The sequence below is a fragment of the Coturnix japonica genome, unplaced genomic scaffold (assembly GCF_001577835.2).
Source record: "Coturnix japonica isolate 7356 unplaced genomic scaffold, Coturnix japonica 2.1 Scaffold494, whole genome shotgun sequence".
NCBI lineage: Eukaryota > Metazoa > Chordata > Aves > Galliformes > Phasianidae > Coturnix > Coturnix japonica.
In genome coordinates, this window is record NW_015438892.1 from 93 (window position 1) to 19,394 (window position 19,302).

Consider the following 19,302-nt stretch of genomic DNA (forward strand, 5'->3'; position numbering starts at 1 on the left):
GTAGGGGGATATAGGATTATCCTTGGGGGGGCAGGGGGATATCCCTGAGCACTGGGGGGGTGGAGGGGCACAGGGATGTCCCTGGCTATGTTCAATCCCTGAGGTCACAGGGGGACACCCCCGAGTGGCATTTGGGGGTTACCTGGGGCCAAGCGGCCTCTATCTGTGCCCCCAATCCCCCCTGGAATGTTATTAATCACCATTAACGAGCTCCGTCCCCGTGGCAGCGGATCAAGGAGGGCAGCGTGATCGACCGCGTGCCGCTGATCGGGGTCGGGGATATGATCGAGGCCATCAATGGGCGCAGCCTGGTGGGAGCGCGGCACTACGACGTGGCCAGGGCTCTGAAGGAGCTGCCACGGGGGAGAACGTTCGCCCTACAGCTCACCGAGCCCAGAAAGGCCTTCGGTGGGGCAGAAAGGGGGCAGGGGTTGGGGTGGGGTTGGGATTGAAATTGGGATGAGGATGGGATGTGGAGGTGGGATTGGGATTGGGATTGGGAATTGGGATGAGGATTTGGGATTGGGGGAACTGAGATGGGGATTGAGGTGGGATTGGGGTGGGATTGAGATTGGGAATTGGGATGAGGATTTGGGATTGGGGGAACTGAGATGGGGATTGGGGTGGGACTGGGGTGGGATTGGGATTGAGATTGGGAATTGGGATGAGGATTTGGGATTGGGGGAACTGAGATGGGGATTGAGGTGGGATTGGGGTGGAGTTGGGATTGGATTGGGATTGGGATGAGGATGGGGCGTGGAGATGGGATTGGGAGAACTGAGATGGGGATTGGGGTTGGATTGGGGTGGGATTGGGATTGAGATTGGATTGAGTTTGGGATGAGAATGGGGTGTGGAGCTGGGATTAGGGGTACTGAGATTGGAATTGGGGTTGGATTGGGGTTGAGCTGGGATTGAGATTGGATTGAAATTGGGATGAGGATGGAGCGTGGAGATGGGATTGGATTGGGGTGGGATTGGGATTGAGATTGGGATGAGGATGGAGCGTGGAGCTGGGATTGGGGGAACTGAGATGGGGATTGGGGTTGGATTGGGATGGGACTGGGATGAGGATGGAGCGTGGGGCTGGGATTGGGATTGGGGGAACTGAGATTGGGAGTGGGGTGGAGTTGGGGCGGGATTGGGGTGAAGTTGGGATTTAAATTGGGTTGAAATTGGGATGAGGGTGGAGCATGGTGAAGGGATTGGGGGAACTGAGATTGAAATTGGGGTTGGATTGGGATGGGATTGGGGGAGCTGAGATTGGAATTGGGGTTGGATTTGGGTGGAGTTGGGGTTAAGATTGGATTGAAATTGGGATGAGGATGGAACGTGGAGCTGGGATTGGGGGAACTGAGATGGGGATTGGGGTGGAGTTGGGGTGGGACTGGGATTGAGTTTGGGATGAGGATGGAGCGTGGAACTGGGACTGGGGAAACTGAGATTGGGATTGGGGTGGAGTTGGGACTGAGATTGGATTGAAATTGAAATGAGGATGGAGTGGAGCTGGGATTTGGGATTGGGGGAACTGAGATTGGGATTGGGGTTGGATTGGGGTTAAGATTGGATTGAAATTGGGATGAGGATGGGGTGTGGAGCTGGGACTGGGTTTAGGATGGGATTGAGGTGGAGACTGGGACTGGATTGGAGTTGGGTAGGACCGGAGTTGAAATTGGGATTGGGGTGAGAATGGGCCTTGGGGTTGGGAATGGGATTGGGGTTGGGATGGGGTTGAGAGAGAGATTGGGATGAAGTTGAGATGGGGACTGGGATTGGATTGGAGTTGGGGTTGAAACTGGTATGAAGATGGGGCATGGGATTGGGATGGGGATTGGGATTAGGACATACAGGGTTGGATAGAGACTGGGATGGGGATTGGGGTGAGGTGGGGTTGAGATTCAGGTGAAATTGGGATTGGGATGGGAACTGGAGTTGGGATGTGGGGTTGGGAATGGGGTTGAATTGAGGTTTGGTTGGAGCTGGGGTTGGGATGGGGATTGGGATGGGATGGGGATTAGAGTTGGGATGTGGGGTTGAGAATGGGATTGAATTGAGGTTGGGTTGGAGCTGGGGCTGGGATGGGGATTAGAGTTGGGATGTGGGGTTGGGAATGGGATTGAATTGAGGTTGGGTTGGAGCTGGGGTTGGGATGGGGATTGGGGGGGGTGGGACTGGAGCGGGGATGGGGATAGAGCCTGGGATTGGGGTAAGAACTGGGGTCAGGGTTGGGACAAAGTTGAGCTGGGGGTAAGGCCTGTGGTTGAGGGCAGGCCCTGTAGCTCAGGCTGGGTGTGTGGGGGGGGACCCCAGGCTTTATTCCCTCTTCCCCCCCATTGCAGACATGATCAGCCAGCGCACGGCGGGGGGCCGCAGCGGGGGCACAGCACTGGGCAGCGGTCGGGGCACCCTGAGGCTGCGGGCCCATGGACCCGCCACAGTGGAGGAGCAGGTGGGTGTTATATGGGCAGGGAAAGGGAGACCTATGGACATTGAGGAGGGTGGGGGGGGCCCATAATATCACCCTGTTGTCTCACCCCCATCAGCCCAGCGCCTTCGAGGAGCGCGCCATCGCCAAGGTGGATGATCTGCTGGAGAGTTACATGGGCATCCGCGACACTGAGCTGGGTGAGGGGGGGGCACTCAACAGGGGGGGATGGGGGGCTCTATGTGACCACCCAGAGGGACATGGGGGGGTTTGGGGGCAGCGGTGAGGCCCCAGTGTGGGGTGAAGCAATGGGGTGGTACCTGGGGGAGGGTTGGGGGTCCCATGGGGGTCCCAGATGGGAAGGAGCTGGGGGGGTCCCTCACCATCCCTGTCTCCTGCAGTCACCTTTATGGTGGAACAGGGGGGCACTGGCTGCGTGTCCCCATGTCCCCACCATGATGGATGGACGTGGCCGTCCCCTTCCTGTCCCCATGTCCACCATGGAGGGTCCCTGACTGTCCCAGTGACCCTACAGCTGCAATGGAGCCCATGGGTGCCCCCCCCCGTCCCCTCTGTTGCCCCCTGACCATCCCGCTGTCCCCACAGCTGCCACCATGGTGGAGCTGGGCCGCGATGCCCGCGACCCCGACGCGCTGGCGCAGGCTCTGGACTCACAGCTCGGAGACTTCGCCTTCCCAGATGAGTTTGTCTTCGACGTCTGGGGAGCCATTGGGGACGCCAAGGCAGGGCGCTGCTAAGGGGGGGGGGGGGCACCCCGAAACAACAGGGGACACTCACAGCACCTGGACCCCCCCCCCACCACCACCAGTGGACCCCCATAATGCTGGAAGAACAGAAGAACCCCCCCCGTCCCCCTCCCCAAATTCTGGGTGCCCCTCTTACAACACTACCCACCCGCCACCTCATTAACACCAGGGGACCCCATCAGACCACTGGAGCTGCCCCCATTTCCTGGGACCCTCCCAAATATCCTTAGGACCAACACTCCGTGCTGGGACCCTCCCCCCCCCAATAACGCTCCCCCAAAGGGCTTGAGGACCCCCCCCCCCCTTAAAGAATAGGTTTGGGTACCCCCAGTCTCAATAGAAACCCCCTACCTCCCCAATAGTCTGGGACCATCACAGTAGACATTGGGACCATCTCAATATAAATTGTGATTCCCCCCCCTCCCCCACACACACACAGTAATTTGGGATCTCCCATGGGATTTGGGTGCCTCCCCATTCTCCACAGGAGCCTGACACCCCATTTAAATCATCCTGGGACCCCCCCCTCACCACTCAGACCAACCCATCACCACTAACCTCTCTCTGCCTCTTCCCCCCCACCATTATTTGAGTGTGGGACCATTCCTGAGCACTGTCCCTCTCTCCTGACACTTCAGGGTGAGGAATGAGGGTCCTCCCTTAGCTCCCCTGCCCACCCCATAGAATTGATTATGGTGGTGGTGGGGGGGGGGTTGAGGGTCAGACCGGAGCCACCCTGTGCTTCCCCACCTCCAACCCCATTTAACACCAAATCCTGGTGCCAATCTGAGCCTGTCACACACTGTCACCCCCCCCCACACACAATGCGCTGTTACAACCCTGACCCCCCTCCCCCAATTGCACTGACTACCTCGGGTTGGGGGTCTCTGTCTCCGGAATGTCCACTGTATTTTGGGGGGTGAGGGGGGGGTTTCTGAAGCTTTTGGAGGGGGTTGGGGTGGGGGAGGGGGTTGTGGCCCCACTCCTCCCTGGGGGCATATTTTTGTATTGTATATGGAAAGTGACTTTAACATTAAATAGGGAGAAATTGGGATTGGTTGGTGTATGAGGTGGGGGGGGGACAATGACATTTTGGGGGGTGTCCCCAACAGACCCAAACCCTTCCAGATTCCTCCCAGTAACCCCCCACCCCCACAAAACTCTGCCTCATTTAAGGCCGCCCCCCAGCAGATTCAATCTGATTTATTCCCCAAAACCAACCAAAAAATGACGACTTTTCAATCCTAAAACCCCAATGAAACGCCCCAAAACCGAAGCGGTGCCCATCCTCACGTTCCTTTTCTTGGGGGAGAGTGGACGTATTCCATAGGTTTTCAACCTAAAACAAGGAAGGGGGGGAGGGGGGAGGAGAAGTAGAACTCAGTGTATCTGTGCGCCATAGAGCCCCCACCCCAAACCTGAATGTAGGGAAGGGGGAAAAGTGAATTAAAATGAATGGGGGGGGGGGGATTAAAACTCAGTGTATCTGTGCCCCACAGAGCCCCCACCCCAAACCTGAATGCAGGGAAGGGGGAAAAGTGAATTAAAATGAATGGTGGGGGTGGGGGCACTCACGGTGTGGGGATATTCAGAGCTGCTCAGCTGCTGCCGGAGCCGCTTCCTTCTCCTCCTCTTCTTTCCCCCCACCCTCAGATCCACTTTTAGGGGCTTCCTCGTCCTGGGGGGGCTCATCATCATCCTGAGGGGTGTCATCGTCCTGTAGGAATGGGGGCAGCAGTGGGGGCCGGGGGGGGCAGCGCAGGAATTCCTCGTGGGGTTCTTCTGCTGCTGGCGGGTCCGTGCCAACGGCATCACCCGCATCTTCAGCATCACCCGCATCTTCAGCGTCACCCGCATCTTCAGCGTCACCTGCATCTTCAGCGTCACCTGGAGCCTCGGTGGTGTCACCCATGTCCTTGGTGCCGTCACCCGGATCTTTGGCATCACCCACGTCATCGGTGTCACCCGGTTCCTTTTCATTATCAGCCGTGACCTTGGTGCTGCCACAGCTGTTTTCATCACCCAGCTCCTTGCTGTCGTCACCCGGATCCTTGGGGACGCCACATGGATCCGCGTTGACCCCGAGCTCAGTGATGGCATCACCCCCAACATCGGCAGCGCCGCCAGCTCCTTCCACCCCTTCTCCTTCCTCCGGGATCTCATCCGTGAACGGATCTTCCCCCTGGGATAAAGAACATAAGGAAGGATACACTGAGCGGGGCCAGGACACGGAGCCGGGAACCATGGGATGCCGGGAGCGGGGATCCAAACACATTCAGCAGGAGAAGCCAAGATCCCGAATCGCGGCCCTGCTCTAGGCCACAGGCGCGCGGAGGAGATCTGACAGCGCTGCCTTCCTCCGGGGGGATCCGGCCGCCCCCGTGTGCGTGGCTTTAATTCTCAAAGCTCCTTATCTCTCGTTGGAGGCTCCCAGAGAGGAGGAAGGGCTGGGGGGCAGCCCCCACAGGCTTTGCCCGCTCCCCACGGCCCCACATGGGCGGGCTGCGCGCCCTCCACGGAGCCGATGGGAGGCTCAGCCCCACGCTCGGCCGCCTCCGTGCGATCCATGCAATGTTTTGCTCTTCCCCGCTCGGATTCACCGGAGCCGCGTCCGGGTTATCACCGGGAAAAGCTACGGGAACGCCGGCTGCGAGCGGAGCCCTCGGTCCTCCCGCCGGCTGTGCCCAGGGGGGCAGTCCTGGCACGCAGCGCCCCGGCTCCGCTGGGGACGAGGCGGCTTTCGGGCATTACCTGCAATCCTTCAGTTTTTTCCCCTTTTTTCAGCTTTAGGCACCTGGGAACGGTACGGAGGACGGCGCCGGGGTGGCTCCACGCTCTCCTCCCGGGCCGCCGACGCGCTTAGCTCTGCCGGCAGTGTGGGACGCCGTCGTTCGGGAGGTGACGGCGGTGCCGGTGACGTGCCTGGGGACCCTGGCAAGGGGTAGATGGATGGAGTCGTAACTTGAGCGAGCGGGAGAGCCCGGAGGGAAGCACCGGGCGAACGCAAAGCTCAGCGGCTCTTTGCGCTGGACCCAAGAGGATGGAGTCGCAGTTGGGTTGGGAAGGCCCACGTGATGCCGATGGGACAAGTGGGGGGGTCTCCCAGCGCATCCTGGTGACCCCCAGGGTCGAGGGAAGCAGCTCCGTGGCGTCGTCGCGGGGCTGTAAACTCTCCTCCGGCCCCCTGCGGGTTCCCGGCTTCCTCCTGCCGCTCCCGGCGCTGCGCTGGCCCTAAGGACCCGCTCGTCGCGCTGCGGGGTGGCCTTGGGGGCAGCTCCTGCTTCCCACCGGGATCTCGGGGCAGCGAGCGAGGTGTGGCGCACGGAGGCTCTGTGCCGTGGGGTCTCTGCAGAGCTCGGCTCTGTGCGGGGCAGCCGTGGCCCCGGCACGGCGTGGGGTGGCGCGGGGCCGTCCCCGGAGCACGCTGCGCCCAGGGGAGCTCAGGCCTCATTGCTCGGAGTGGCTTTAGGGCTTAGTTCCTGCTTTTTGTTTTGTTTTTGGTGTGTTATTTTTTTTGGCTATTTTGTGTCTTTAGTGATGGTTCAGAACTGATCTGGGGGTTAGAGTAGGTACAGAACAGTCTGCAAGTTAAAAAACAACAGCGAGAGGTTGTGAACCGCCTCTGGAATTGACAGAAACCAGACCCAAGGTTCGGCCTTTTCAAAGGCAGCCTCTCCCCATCGGGAGAACAACACACACACAGCACACACTGAACACACGCAGAACACGCGTGTGGCTCCTGGAACTCGGCGCCGCCCAACTGGCTCACCTTGAGGTACTTCTCCAGCATCTTCACTATGTGTTTGTTGTTCAGGACGCTCTTGGCCACGTGCAGGCTGGTCTTCTTGAACTGCTCGGCAGCCATCTGGGAAAGAACCCAAGCAATGTCGGAGGGGAGAAGTCCCATTGGAGAAGGGAACCCAATAAAAGCCAAAGGGGGGCTCAACCAATGTTGGAGGAGCTAACACAGATAGGGAAGAGAAGCTGAGCAACGTTAGAGAGGGAAATCCAACCCACATTGGAGAGAGAAACCAATGAATAGGGGAGAATATGGAACCCAACCAGGGAGAGAAACAACAAACACTGCAGAGGGGAACCCAACATCAGAAGGAGGAACCCAACCAACATCAGAGGTGGCTCGGCAGCCATCTGGGAAGGAACCCAAGCAATGTCGGAGGGGAGAAGTCCCATTGGAGAAGGGAACCCAATAAAAGCCAAAGGGGGCTCAACCAATGTTGGAGGAGCTAACACAGATAGGGAAGAGAAGCTGAGCAACGTTAGAGAGGGAAACCCAACCCATGCTGGAGGGAGAAACCAATGAATATGGGAGAATATGGAACCCAACCAATGTCAGGGAGAGAAACTAACAAACGCTGCAGAGGGGAACCCAACATCAGAAAAAGAATCCAACCAACATCGGAGAAGGAACCCAATGATGGTTGGAGAGAAGAACCCAAAAAATGTCAGAAAGGGAAGCCAAACCGGAAAAGGAAACACACAATGGAAAGGGAACCCAACAAATGCTGGAGATGGGAACCCGTGCTGGAAAGGGAATCCAACCAACATCAGAACCCAATGAACATCAGGTAGTGAACCCAACCAATCTCAGAGAAGGGATACCCACAAATGTTGGAGAGGGGAAACCAGACTGGAGAAGGGAATCCAACAAAGGTTGGAGAGGGGAACCCACATCAGAAAGGGGAATCCAACAAATGTCATAGTGAGGAACCTCATCAACATCACAGAAGGGAACACGACATCGGTGTCATGGGACAGAAGGGCAAAAGGTCAGATTTGGGCTCAAGGTGTTTGGATTCTTTTACAGATCCCAGAGCTGTAGCATGTTGGAAGTGGAACCTCGGACCTTCCCCAGTCCAACCACTGGTTCTGTGCTGTTTAAGGATCTTTCCAACCCAACCATTCCATGGTTCTATGATCTCCAAGGATCCTTACAGCCCAACCCATCCTTAGGATTCTCTTCAACCTGTTATTGGCCAAACCCATCCCATTTCCAAAACCTCACTTAGACATTACTGTCTTGCATTTGAAGTGCCCTCAGAAGCAATTTTGAGACCGAATTTTTAAGTCACAAGTCCAGCAAACACAGACTTAGAGAGAAGGAAAACTCAGCCTGCACATCTACAGCCGCTCATTGGTTAACTCCTTACTTAAATGTGCACCTTCGAAATAAAACAGAATCATAGAATGGTTTGGGTTCAGATCAGCTCATCTGTGATGTGTTTTAAGTGTTATATGGAAATTCATTTCATAAAACCAAGGTCAACTATCCCCCTTGCCTTATGCTTCTATTACCCTTTTTATGTTTTAATATTAAAAATAGATAAAATAATTAAAAATAGAAATGATTCAGAAGCTGCAAATAAACCCAAAGCTCAGGCTGGACATTCCTCAGAGGCAGAGACTGAACAGAAGGAGGAGGATCCCTCAGAGATGGAAGGACAAGGAGATGATGGGGTTGCTGCTGCTTACCCTGCGGTTCCGGTTGTGTTCTGCAGAGCGCAGGTGCCGCTGCAGGAGGTGGTTCTGGGCAGGGATCAGCATGTCACAGGCCATGCAATGAGCAGCCTCGATCTTCTTGAAGAAGTGTTCCTGCCCAATGCCTGCAGAATGGAAAAACACCGGTCAAAAATTAAAGGGAATGAAGCATCCTGCCCAAACTTTTCGAGGTTTTGCCTCCTTTTTCGGATCTATTTCATGAGCCTCACAGATCTGCTGCTTGAGAAAGCACAGAATGGATGGGCATCCCCATCTGTCCATGGAAACCTCTTACCCTTGAAGGGATCCGGCTTCTGCTTCACACCCTCTTTCTCCGTCAGCTCCTGGCGACGCTTCTCAATCTTCCTGTTCCTGTTGACGATGTATTCCTGGGGAGGACGACACCAACCACACAACACCCCTCAGCTGTCACTGCTGGACAACAGCAGCTCCATAGAAAGACCATAAGGATGACTATAAATGGGGAATGAAGGGGCGCATTGGGTGCCTTCCCCTGTCCATGACAGGTTGATGCTTTTATACCCCACTGGGACCCCACAGTGGCACCCTACAGACCCTGGAAGGCAACAGGACCCAAAAAAAAAGTAGTGGTCAGCCCCAGTTAATAAAACGCCCTCATCTCAGCCCTTCCTTGGTTCTAACTGTGCAGACAGCAAAGAAGGGCTGCAGCATCTTTCGCCAGCTTTACCCATGTAAAATGGGAAAGGATTTCTGGACCGCTCATCTTTGGCTTTTCTGTTTAAATTCACGATGTTACTTTATCCTCCCAACCATGAGAAACTGCATCAAGAAAAGCAACGTCAGGGAGTGATGCGAGGAAGTGGCGACGTCAGCCAAGCAGGAAAGGGGTTGAACAGTAAAGAGCCCCTCCAATCCCTCCCAAAGCCCAAACTGAACCTTAAGGCCAAAACAGAACCTCACAAAGCCCAAACTGAACCTCACAAAGCCGAAATTGAACCTCACAAAGGCCAAACCGAACCTCTCAAAGCCCAAACGGAACCTCACAAAGCCCAAACTGAACCTTAAAGCTCAAACTGACCCTCATAAAGCCCAAACTGAACCTCTCAAAGCCCAAAATGAACCTCTCAAAGCCCAAACTGAAGCTCACAAAGCCCAAACTGAAGCTCACAAAGCCCCAACTGAACCTCAAAGCCCAAACTGAACCTCAAAGCCCAAACTGAACCTCTCAAAGCCCAAAATGAACCTCACAAAGCCCAAACTGAAGCTCAAAAACCTTAAACCAAAGCTCACAAAGCCCAAACTGAACCTCAAAGCCCAAACTGAACCTCAAAAAGCCCAAACTGAACCTCCCAAAGCCCAGAAATGACACCTAAGTATCCGGACCTGCAGGAACTCGACTGTCTTGTCGGGCAGCTTGGTTCCGATGTAGCGTAAGGTCTCTTTGTGGAACTTGCTCTGGAGGTGTTTCTGGATCTCCTCTTCCTCAAAGCTGCGGAATTTGCAGACAGAGCAGGCAAACTGGATCCTGACCAAGGGAAGGGAAAGCAAGGAATGAACTGGGTGAGGAACAAGGTGAACGTCTGGGACGACAGCAACGAGACTGTGACTGCTACTGTCCCTGCTGTGGTTTCCATTTCTTCATTTTGGGCTTTTTTATTTAACTTTATGTTCAAAATACCACAATTGGATTTTCTAGTGCTCCTCTGTCAACACTTTGTCACCCACGGCGCGTTCAGCAGCATCAGCATCTCCCTAAAGCAGGAGGTGACTCCATGGAGTGGGTGTGAGAAACCCACATAAAAGCAACAGACAAATCAAACAGCAGGGAAGTCCCATATAGAATATAAAGACAGTCACCCTACTTTGGGAAAGCCCTGAGCTCCAAGAGCACCTTACTTGGTTGGTTTGAGATGAATGCTGCATTACCTAAATGGCAAGGCTGAGTAATTTGCTAATTAATAGGGCCTTCTGGATTTATAACACCTTGGTGCATTAAACAACAGCATTCTCTGTATGATAGAACAGTCATAAAACATATAAAAGAGGGGGGAAAAAAGAAACAACAACATGGAATCAACACTCAGAGCTCCACAACACACAACCCCTTACAAAGGAATCCCCCATAGGGGATGAGCAGCCATAGGGTGGATGCTGCCCACCTGTCCATGGCGCGGTCACGCATCCTGTCCCTCCTCCTCTGCTTCTCCCTCTTCTTCTTCATCTCCTCATCATCATCCTCGTATCCATCTCCGGATCCTGAAGGGGAGGGAAAATGAAAGCAGATCCATCAGGAGCCGCTCGCTGCCACCAGCAGAGGTATCTGGGGAGCAAAGTCCCTTTGTTCTCTCTATAATCTCAGCTTCAAGAAGTGTCATTTTGGGTTTGGAAAACTCAAAGCCTCCTGTCCCAAAGCTGCTCCCATCTCTGTAGACAGCAATGGAGGTGGCTCAGCATCACTGAGAGCCAGGACAATACAGTGATAGCAGCCAAGCACTGGAAAAAAAGGCTATTTCTGCCCCTGTCCTCAGTGCTTCCCAATCAGGGCAGCTGGAGAAGGTTGAACAACAAAAGGATGGATGTTAAAAGTGCTCGTGTTGCAGCCAAGGACAGTTTGAGAGACAGTCAATGTGTTTGAGGCAGTCAATGTATTTGTCTTCCTACTAACTTTGCTAACTGGGAGGCTGAGATGTGGCTGACCTAAAATCTGCATTAAAATCTGCCTAAAATTCTGAGCAAAAAGGTGGGGAATTCACTGGATTCTTTAAGACAAGGAGCCCAGAGATCAGAGCTGGGCACAGGGGAGGCTTCAACAACACACCACCACCTCGACTTCACAGAGAGAACAGCCCTTAAAGCACCAACAGCACCATTGTGCCAATGTGGGGCTGCCTTTACTTTACCTGCAGTGTGCCCTACCTTCCTCCACCGCGCTGCCACAGCCGCCCCCCTCCTGCAAAACACAGAGAGAACAGAAGGGTTTGAATTGCTGCAATCTGAGCTTTTCCTTTTCCCCTCCTCCCCCTGAAGAAGCAAAAGGGGACGGGATGGGGAGGGGGTGAAGGGTTGACTGGGGACGGTCAGAAAATCCCTGTTTGGCTCATTTTGGTCCATGCAATTCTATTTGGTCTAATTTGGTCCTAGCAATTCTTACCATCAAAATAAATGGCACTGATCCCCCACCCCAACATGGGAACAGGGAGTGAAAGAAACCCCTTCCTGATTAGAATTAGGGCTTAATGAAGTGCCCTCCCCCTGCAGGGCTCTAAGCTCAGGGCTAAGAGAGAGAAACAAGAGTCACAAGGATGGGAAAAATCAACCCATGTACGTTATACTTACACCTTTGTCAGCTTCATCTCCTGACTTCTCCTCTCCTTCGCCCTCATCTGCTGCATGCAAGAGAAATGATTTCAGGGGGGCTGAAAAAGGGAGCTGGGAAAATGGTTCAAAATCCACACAAAAAAAATAAAGTCCCAAAATCACACAAAAAAAAAGCCCCCAAATCACTCCCTTTGCTCTCAGTCCAGGTGCAGGGAAACAGCAGCAGCACAGCATTGAGTTTTGTTAATGTAACACAGGGAACGCATGACAACTACGCCAAGGGACGCAACAGCCTCAAGGCTGAAGTTAAATGAGGATAAACTGCTTAAAAACAGGGAGAAAGGGGCAGCTCCCAGCCTTTACCATTGTCGGTGTCGTCGCCATCGCTGTCGCTCTTGGCCTGTTTGCTGTCAGGCTCATCACCGCTCTGAGACTGTTTCCTTTTGCGTCCCCCTTCGCTGTCGGATCGGAGCCCAGAACGGTTTCGGAATCCTCTCCTTTTCGGCTAAAAAGGGGAGAAATTGGTCAATGAAGCAGCTCCGTGCACCACGAGTGCAGGATTGAAGCCTTGTGCTGCAGGCCCTCAAACATGTAAGAGCGTGTGGCCCCATAGCCAGGCTGAGCACACTGACCCCATAGATAAAAGGCTTTGCTGTTGGGCCTACAGCCACTTGACACATCTAAGCAACCCCATAGACTTGGGTTAAAGCATTGCTTCTGGACCTATAGCTCAAGTGATCCTACAGGCATTGATACAGCTGCAAGAGGATTTATTGCTGGCCCTACAGCCAGGCAAATGGGATCAAATTGGTCCTGCAGACTTCATTAACAAGGTAATAGCCCTGTAGCCCACATCTAAGTGGCCCCATAGACTTGGGTTAAAGCTTTGCTTCTGGCCCTATAGCTCAAGTGATCCTACAGGCATTGATCTAGCTGGAAGAGGATTTGTTGCTGGCCCTTCAGCAATGCAAAGGGGATCAAATTGGCCCTGCAGACTTCATTAGCAAGCATAGCTGCTAGCCCTATAGCACAAGTGACCCTACAGGCTTTTGTCCAGCCATAAAACAACTTGCCATTAGCCCTATAGCAATAGAGAACCTATAGGCTTCCATCCAGGCTTTGCTGCTGGCCCTATAGCCAGGCAGAGCACATCTGGAAGGGGAAAGCACACAGGGTCCCATGCACAGGGTTTGGGTCATTAAAGGCTGGACAAACTCAACTCTGCTGATGACAAAACCCCATCCAGCCCCACATAACTGTGCTCCCACTTACCCCCAGCATGTTCCCATGCCACGCCATGCTGCCCATCCGCTCCTGGCTGCGCTGCCGCCCCGCTCCGTATCCATAGGGTGCGCTCCCATACCGCCCCATTCCCATGCCTGCCATCCCCATCACGCCGTAGTCTCCATAATCCCCATAGTCACCATAATCCCCATAGTCCCCGTAGTCTCCGTAGTCCCCGTAGTCACCATATTCAGGGACCAGGGCTTGGGAGAAGAGGGATGGCAGGCGGTTGGGCCCCCCACCACGGCCCCCCATGTAATTCAGCTCGTTCCATCGCGCCGACAGCCGCTCGGAGCTGGATGAGGGCATGAAGTGTTCGGGGCGACCGTAAGCATTGGGGCGGCCCCGGTTCTGTGGTCGGTTCTGGCCTCGGCCCCGTGCTGTGCCGTAAGCGCTGCCTCGGGTTCGGGTTTGATCCCGGCGAGCGTCAAAGTGGCTCCCAAAGGAATCGGAGCGGTCGGGACCGGGTTCGTAGTCGTAAGGGGAGCGGAAGGTGTCGTGGTCAGGTAGGGAGGATCGGGAGTCGTAGGAGTCAAAGGAGTCAAACCTGAAGGAGCTGAGAAGAGAGAAGGGAGGTCAGTGGGGGAACAGCATGAGATGGTGTTTGTGTGAGCTGTACCACAGCCTGAGTGCTCCTGGATGGAAGAGGAGTCTAAATGTGTTTGGTTGTAGGGCATATACACCTCGAAGTGCCACAATTCAAGTGTTTCTGGCTGGAAACATGGAAAAAAGGGATGGAGATGAAAAGGGGCTTGGGGAAACTCAGCTATGAGCATAAGGAGCTCCACAGCTCCAGCAACATGGAAAGGGCTCCAGAAGTAAAAGTAGAGCTCCAAAAGCTAGGAGCAAAAAGGCACAAAAACAGCAAAAAAAAGAGACCCCTAGTGAAAAACATCAAAACAACTAAAAAGTCCCCCCCAAAAAATAAACCCAATAACAACCAACAACTAAGCAAAATTATTGTTGACATGCGGCTGGCTGAAAGCAAAGCAACTAATCTTATTTATCACTCAATGAATGCCGAGGTCAGAGCAACCAAATCAACCCCATCTGAAACTAAAACCACATCAGACCAAAATCTGCTTCTTTTTACCACTGGGAACTCAATTAGAACGGCACACTCACCTCTCCTGCTCATCCACACCCTCCCCGGCGCCGCCGCTGCCTTCCTTGGACAGCATGTCCAGGCGCTGGTTGATTTTGGCGATGATTGAGTCGGAGTTGTCGCTGGGAGCGGGTTCGCTGCTGTAGGAGGTGATGCCAACGTCGCTGAGGGGCAGCTCGGGGGCTTTGGGGGTGTCCCAAGAGCTGGGGGTGGTGGTGGGGCCGTAGCTGTAGGTCGCAGCGGTGCCGGAGGCCGTGCTCGGGGCGCTGTAGTAGTCGTAGCCTTCATAGCCTGGAGGGAGGGGAGTCGGGGTGAGGGCGGCGTTGTGAAGGTGTTGGGGTCTGGGGGTGGGTTTGGGTGTTGGAAGCAGGGGATGATGGAATGGTGGGGATGGAAGGGTCCTTAAAGATCATGGAATCACAGAATGGATTGGATTGGAAGGGTTCTTAAAGATCAAATAATCACAGTCTAGATTGGGTTGGAAGGATCCTTCAAAGGTCATAGAACCATGGAATGGATTGGGTTGGAAGGGTCCTTAAAGATCACAGAATCTTAGAAAGGATTGAAAAGATCTTCAAAGATCACAGTACGATGCACTGGGTTGGGTTGCAAGGGTCCATAAAGATCACAGAACCACAGAAACATTTAATGCTTGGGTGAGAAAGTTCCCTGAAGATCACAGAACAACTGACAGAATCACTTGGTTGGAAAGGTCCTTAAAGATCAAAGGACCATGGAATCCTAGAGTTGGCTGGGTTGGAAGGGTCCTTAAATGCCATAGAACCATGGAATCCTAGAATCGGTTGGGTTGGAACGGTACTTAAAGGTCAAAGAACCATGGAATCAAGGAATGGTTGAGTTGAAAAGTTCCTTGAAGATCACAAAATTGTAACAGCTTGTGTTGGAAAGGTCCTTAGAGATTATACAGTGATGGAATAGGTTGGCTTGGAAGGGTCTTTAAAACTCACAGAACCATAGAATCACAAAAAGATTGGGATGGAAAGGTCCTTAAAGATTACAGAACCACAGAATAAAAGAATAGTTTGGATTGGAAGGGTCCTTGAAGATCACAGAATGGTTTGGGTTGGAAGGGTCCTTGAAGGTCACAGAATCATTTGGGTTGGAAGGGACCTCTGACCTTGTGCAGCCTTCCCCATGTCCGCCCTGGGGCTCTCATAATGGGACTGCCAGCTCTGCCACGAGGACCCCTCGTAGTTCTCCTTTGCCGCCATGCCTACAACAAAACCAACAGGATTTAGTGCTGACGGAGCACTGCTGCCTTCTGCTTCGTCTTCCCCCTTTGTCTGTTCCCAAACAGCAGCTTGGGGGTCTTTTTAGGGACAATAAACCCACGTAGCACCCACCTTGCCAGCTCGTCGTGCCCGTTGCGTAGGTACCTGAGGGAGAAAAGAAAGACGGATTCAGCTCTGAGAGATAATTCCCCACTTTTTTGTTGTTGTTGCTGTTTATTTTTTAACATAAATATCACTATAAAGCAATTCACCTTGCGTGTTGGTCGCTCCAGTGCTCCAGGAGCCATAACCTGCAAGAAAAATACAAAGTAAGGGAGCTAGCTTCAGGATTCAGTATTTTTCCAGCCCGTGTCACCACGGTTTCATTTTCCTCTATTAATTACCTCAAAACCAATCAGAAAACAAAGCCCAGCTGAGCCCTTTCCCTGGGGAACACTGACTCATAGAGCTGAATGAGCTCCGTGCTCCCCCAGTGAGCAGCTATTAACAACCCGATGTCAGCAGTGTCTCCCAATAGGAAAACTCATGAAATATTTGGGAAATAACAGGCAATGTTTATATCCAGAGCATTATCAACCCTTAATAAAATGATCACAGAGCGTGAGGTGAATTTTGAGGCCAAAACGCCGGGTTTTAGGTCAGATGCGCTACAGCTGTTCTATGGGATGGCTGAGTTGAAGAGCCCTTAACTAGTACAGAACCACAAAACGGGTTGGAAAGAACCTTAAAGACCAGAAAATCATGGAATGAGTTGGGTTGGAAAGGTCCTTAAAGACCAGAAAATCATGGAATGAGTTGGGTTCCCCCTATTCCCCCCATATCCCCTCGTTCTTTTCCCATATTCCCCCCATATCCCTGTTCTTTTCCCCTATTCCCCCACATATCCTCGTTATTTTCCCCTATTGGCCCCCGCATATTCCCATTATTTCCCCCTACTTCTCGATCCCATATACTGTTTCCTTTTCCCCCTACTTCCCCGTCATATCCCATTATTTTCCCTATCCCCCCATACTCCCCTTATTTTCCCTAAGTTGCCCCATATCCCCATTAATTTCACCCCTATTTCCCCCCATATGCCCATTATTTTCCCCCATCCCCCATGAATCCCATTATTTCTGCCTATCTCCTATATACTCTCCATTATTTTCCCTATTCCCCATAATCCCCAATTATTTTCCCCTATTCCCCCCATATTCCCCATTATTTTCCCCCTATTCCCCTATTATTCCCCATTATTTCCCCCATTATTCCCCCATATGCCCATTATTTTCCCCTTTCCCCCCCATATCCCCATTATTTTCCGCCTATTTCTCCTATTATCCCCATTATTTTCCCCTTTCCCCATATCCCCATTAATTTTCCCTATCCCCCCATATCCCCCATTATTTTCCCCTAATTGCCGCCCATATTATCCCCATTATTTTCCTATTCCCCATATCCCATTCTTTCCCCCTATTCCCCCATATCCCATTAATTTTCCCCTTTTCTCCTATTATCCCCATTATTTTCCCCTATTCCCCCCATATCCCCATTATTTTCCCCTATTCCCCCCATATCCCCATTATTTTCCCCTATTCCTCCATATCCATTATTTCCGTATTACTCCTATTTTCCCATTATTTCCCCCCTATTTCCCCCATATCCCCATTATTTCCCCCTATTCCCCCATATCCCCGGTTCTTTCCCCTATTCCCCCCATATCCCATTATTTCCCCTATTCCCCCATATCCCCATTATTTTCCCCATTCCCTCCCGATATCCCGATTAATTTCCCCCTTATTCCCCCCATGATCCAAATTATTTCTCCCTATTTCTCCGAACAAAAAAAAAAAAAAAATATTATCCCATTATTTTCCCCTAATTCCCCCATACCCATTATTTCCCGTATTCCCCATATCCCCATTGCTTTTCCCCCTATTTCCGCCTATTATCCCATTATTTCCCTATTGCCCCATATTCCCATTATTCCCCCTATTCCCCCCATAATCCCCTTATTTTCCCCTATTCCCCCATATCCCCATTATTTCCCCCTATTCCCCCCATATCCCCATTATTTTCCCCTATTCCCCCTATTATCCCTATTATTTCCCCTATTTTCTCCTATTATCCCCATTAATTTTCCCCTAATTCCCATAATCCGCCGTTCTTTTCCCCTAATTCCCCCATCTCCCAATTATTCCCCCTATTCCCCCATATCCCCCAATTATTTTCCCCTATTCCCCCCATATCCCTGTTCTTTCCCCCTATTCCCCCCATATCCCCATTATTTTCCCCTATTTCTCCTATTATCCCCATTATTTTCCCCTATTCCCCCCATATCCCCATTATTTCCCCCTATTCCCCCCATATCCCCGGTCTCTTTTCCCCTCATCCCCCCATATCCCCCTTATTTTCCCCTATTCCCTCCATATCCCCATTATTTTCCCCTTATTCTCCTATTACTCCCCATTATTTTTTCCCTAGTTCCCACACCATATCCCCCATTATTGTTCCCCTATTTCTCCTATTATCCCCATTATTTCCCTATTCCCCATATCCCCATTATTTCCCCTATTCCCCCCATATCCCTCGTCTTTTCCCCTATTCCCCCCCATATCCCATTTATTGTTCCCCTATTCCCCCCATATCCCATTATTTTCCCCTTTCTCCTATTCATATCCCCTATTCATTTCCCCATTATGTTTCCCTCCCCCCATATCCCCATTATTTTCCCCTATCCCCTTCCCTCTATCCCCATTGATTTTCCTCCTATTTCCCTCATAATCCCATGTTTTTTCCCCTATTCCCCCAATATCTCGGTCATCCCTATTTCCCAATATTCCCCCAATTTATGTATTCCCCATATTCCCCATTATTTTCTCCTACTTCTCCTCTATATTTTCCCCTATTTCCCGCCAGTTTAATCCATTATTTCCACCTATTTCTCCTATATCCCATTATTTCCCCTATCCCCCCCATATCCCATTATTTTCCTCCTATTTCTCCCTATTTTCCCCATATTTTCCGCCTACTCCCCCCATATCCCATTATTTTCCCTATTTCTCCTATTATCCCTATTCCCCCCTATTCCCCCATATCCCCATTATTTTCCCGCCTATCCCCCCATATCCCCATTCATTTCCCCCTATTCCCCCGTATTATCCCCATTATTTTCCCTAATTTCTCCTGAAACCCATTATTTCCCCTACTTCCACCGATATCCCCATTATTTTCTCGCTATTTTCTCCTATTTCCCCACTTATTTTCCCCTATTTCCCCGCATTATCCCCATGTCTTTCCCCCCTATTTCCTATTCTATCCGCCATATAGTTTCCCTATTCCCCCCATAATCCCCTTATTTCCCCCTATTTCTCCTTTATCCCATTTATTTTCCCCTATTCCCCCCATTATCCCCATTATTTTCCCCTATTCCCCCATATCCCCATTATTTTCCCCTATTCCGCCTATTTATCCCATTATTTTCCCTATGTGCCCCCATATTCCATTAATTTTCCCTATACCCCCATAATCCCATGTATCTTTTCCCTATTTCTCCTATTATCCCATACTTTCCCCTATTCCCCATATCCCCATTTATTTCCCCCATTTCTCCTATTTATCACCCATATTTCCCCTATTTCTCCTATTATCCCATTATTTTCTCCTATTTTCTCCTATATTCCCCTGTAAATTT

At 51.9% G+C, this 19,302-nt stretch overlaps 2 protein-coding genes across 13 annotated transcripts in view; one reads left to right on the top strand and one right to left on the bottom strand.

The window, feature by feature from the left end:
- Window positions 1–204: 204 nt before the first annotated feature.
- LOC107325899 (PDZ domain-containing protein GIPC1-like) lies at window positions 205–4,245 on the top strand (the record flags this gene model as incomplete). The annotated part of the gene is made up of 4 exons (XM_015887160.2): window positions 205–408; window positions 2,339–2,448; window positions 2,543–2,624; window positions 3,031–4,245. Coding segments are annotated over 4 exons (548 nt in total), but the record flags the coding sequence as incomplete, so codon positions are not given.
- A 133-nt stretch (window positions 4,246–4,378) lies between these two features.
- The window catches only part of AKAP8 (A-kinase anchoring protein 8), a 15,982-nt gene continuing 1,058 nt past the window's right edge, over window positions 4,379–19,302 (bottom strand). For 2 of the 12 annotated variants that reach the window (XM_015887164.2, XM_015887168.2), the window contains exons 2-16: window positions 15,881–15,919; window positions 15,741–15,773; window positions 15,515–15,610; window positions 14,397–14,667; window positions 13,260–13,827; window positions 12,351–12,492; window positions 12,006–12,055; window positions 11,586–11,619; window positions 10,829–10,925; window positions 10,053–10,194; window positions 8,983–9,076; window positions 8,682–8,812; window positions 6,961–7,056; window positions 4,767–5,373; window positions 4,379–4,530 (exon numbers count right to left, since the gene is read on the bottom strand). In XM_015887164.2, coding sequence (XP_015742650.1) covers window positions 4,780–5,373; window positions 6,961–7,056; window positions 8,682–8,812; window positions 8,983–9,076; window positions 10,053–10,194; window positions 10,829–10,925; window positions 11,586–11,619; window positions 12,006–12,055; window positions 12,351–12,492; window positions 13,260–13,827; window positions 14,397–14,667; window positions 15,515–15,610; window positions 15,741–15,773; window positions 15,881–15,919 — 2,387 coding nt within the window. In that variant the 3' untranslated portion in view covers window positions 4,379–4,530; window positions 4,767–4,779. Of the gene's footprint in view, window positions 4,531–4,766; window positions 6,123–6,960; window positions 7,057–7,118; window positions 7,341–8,681; window positions 8,813–8,982; window positions 9,077–10,052; window positions 10,195–10,828; window positions 10,926–11,585; window positions 11,620–12,005; window positions 12,056–12,350; window positions 12,493–13,259; window positions 13,828–14,396; window positions 14,668–15,514; window positions 15,611–15,740; window positions 15,804–15,880; window positions 15,920–19,302 lie in introns of those variants that run through there. The other 10 variants (XM_015887161.2, XM_032441563.1, XM_015887162.2 and 7 more) reach the window with 9 other exon arrangements.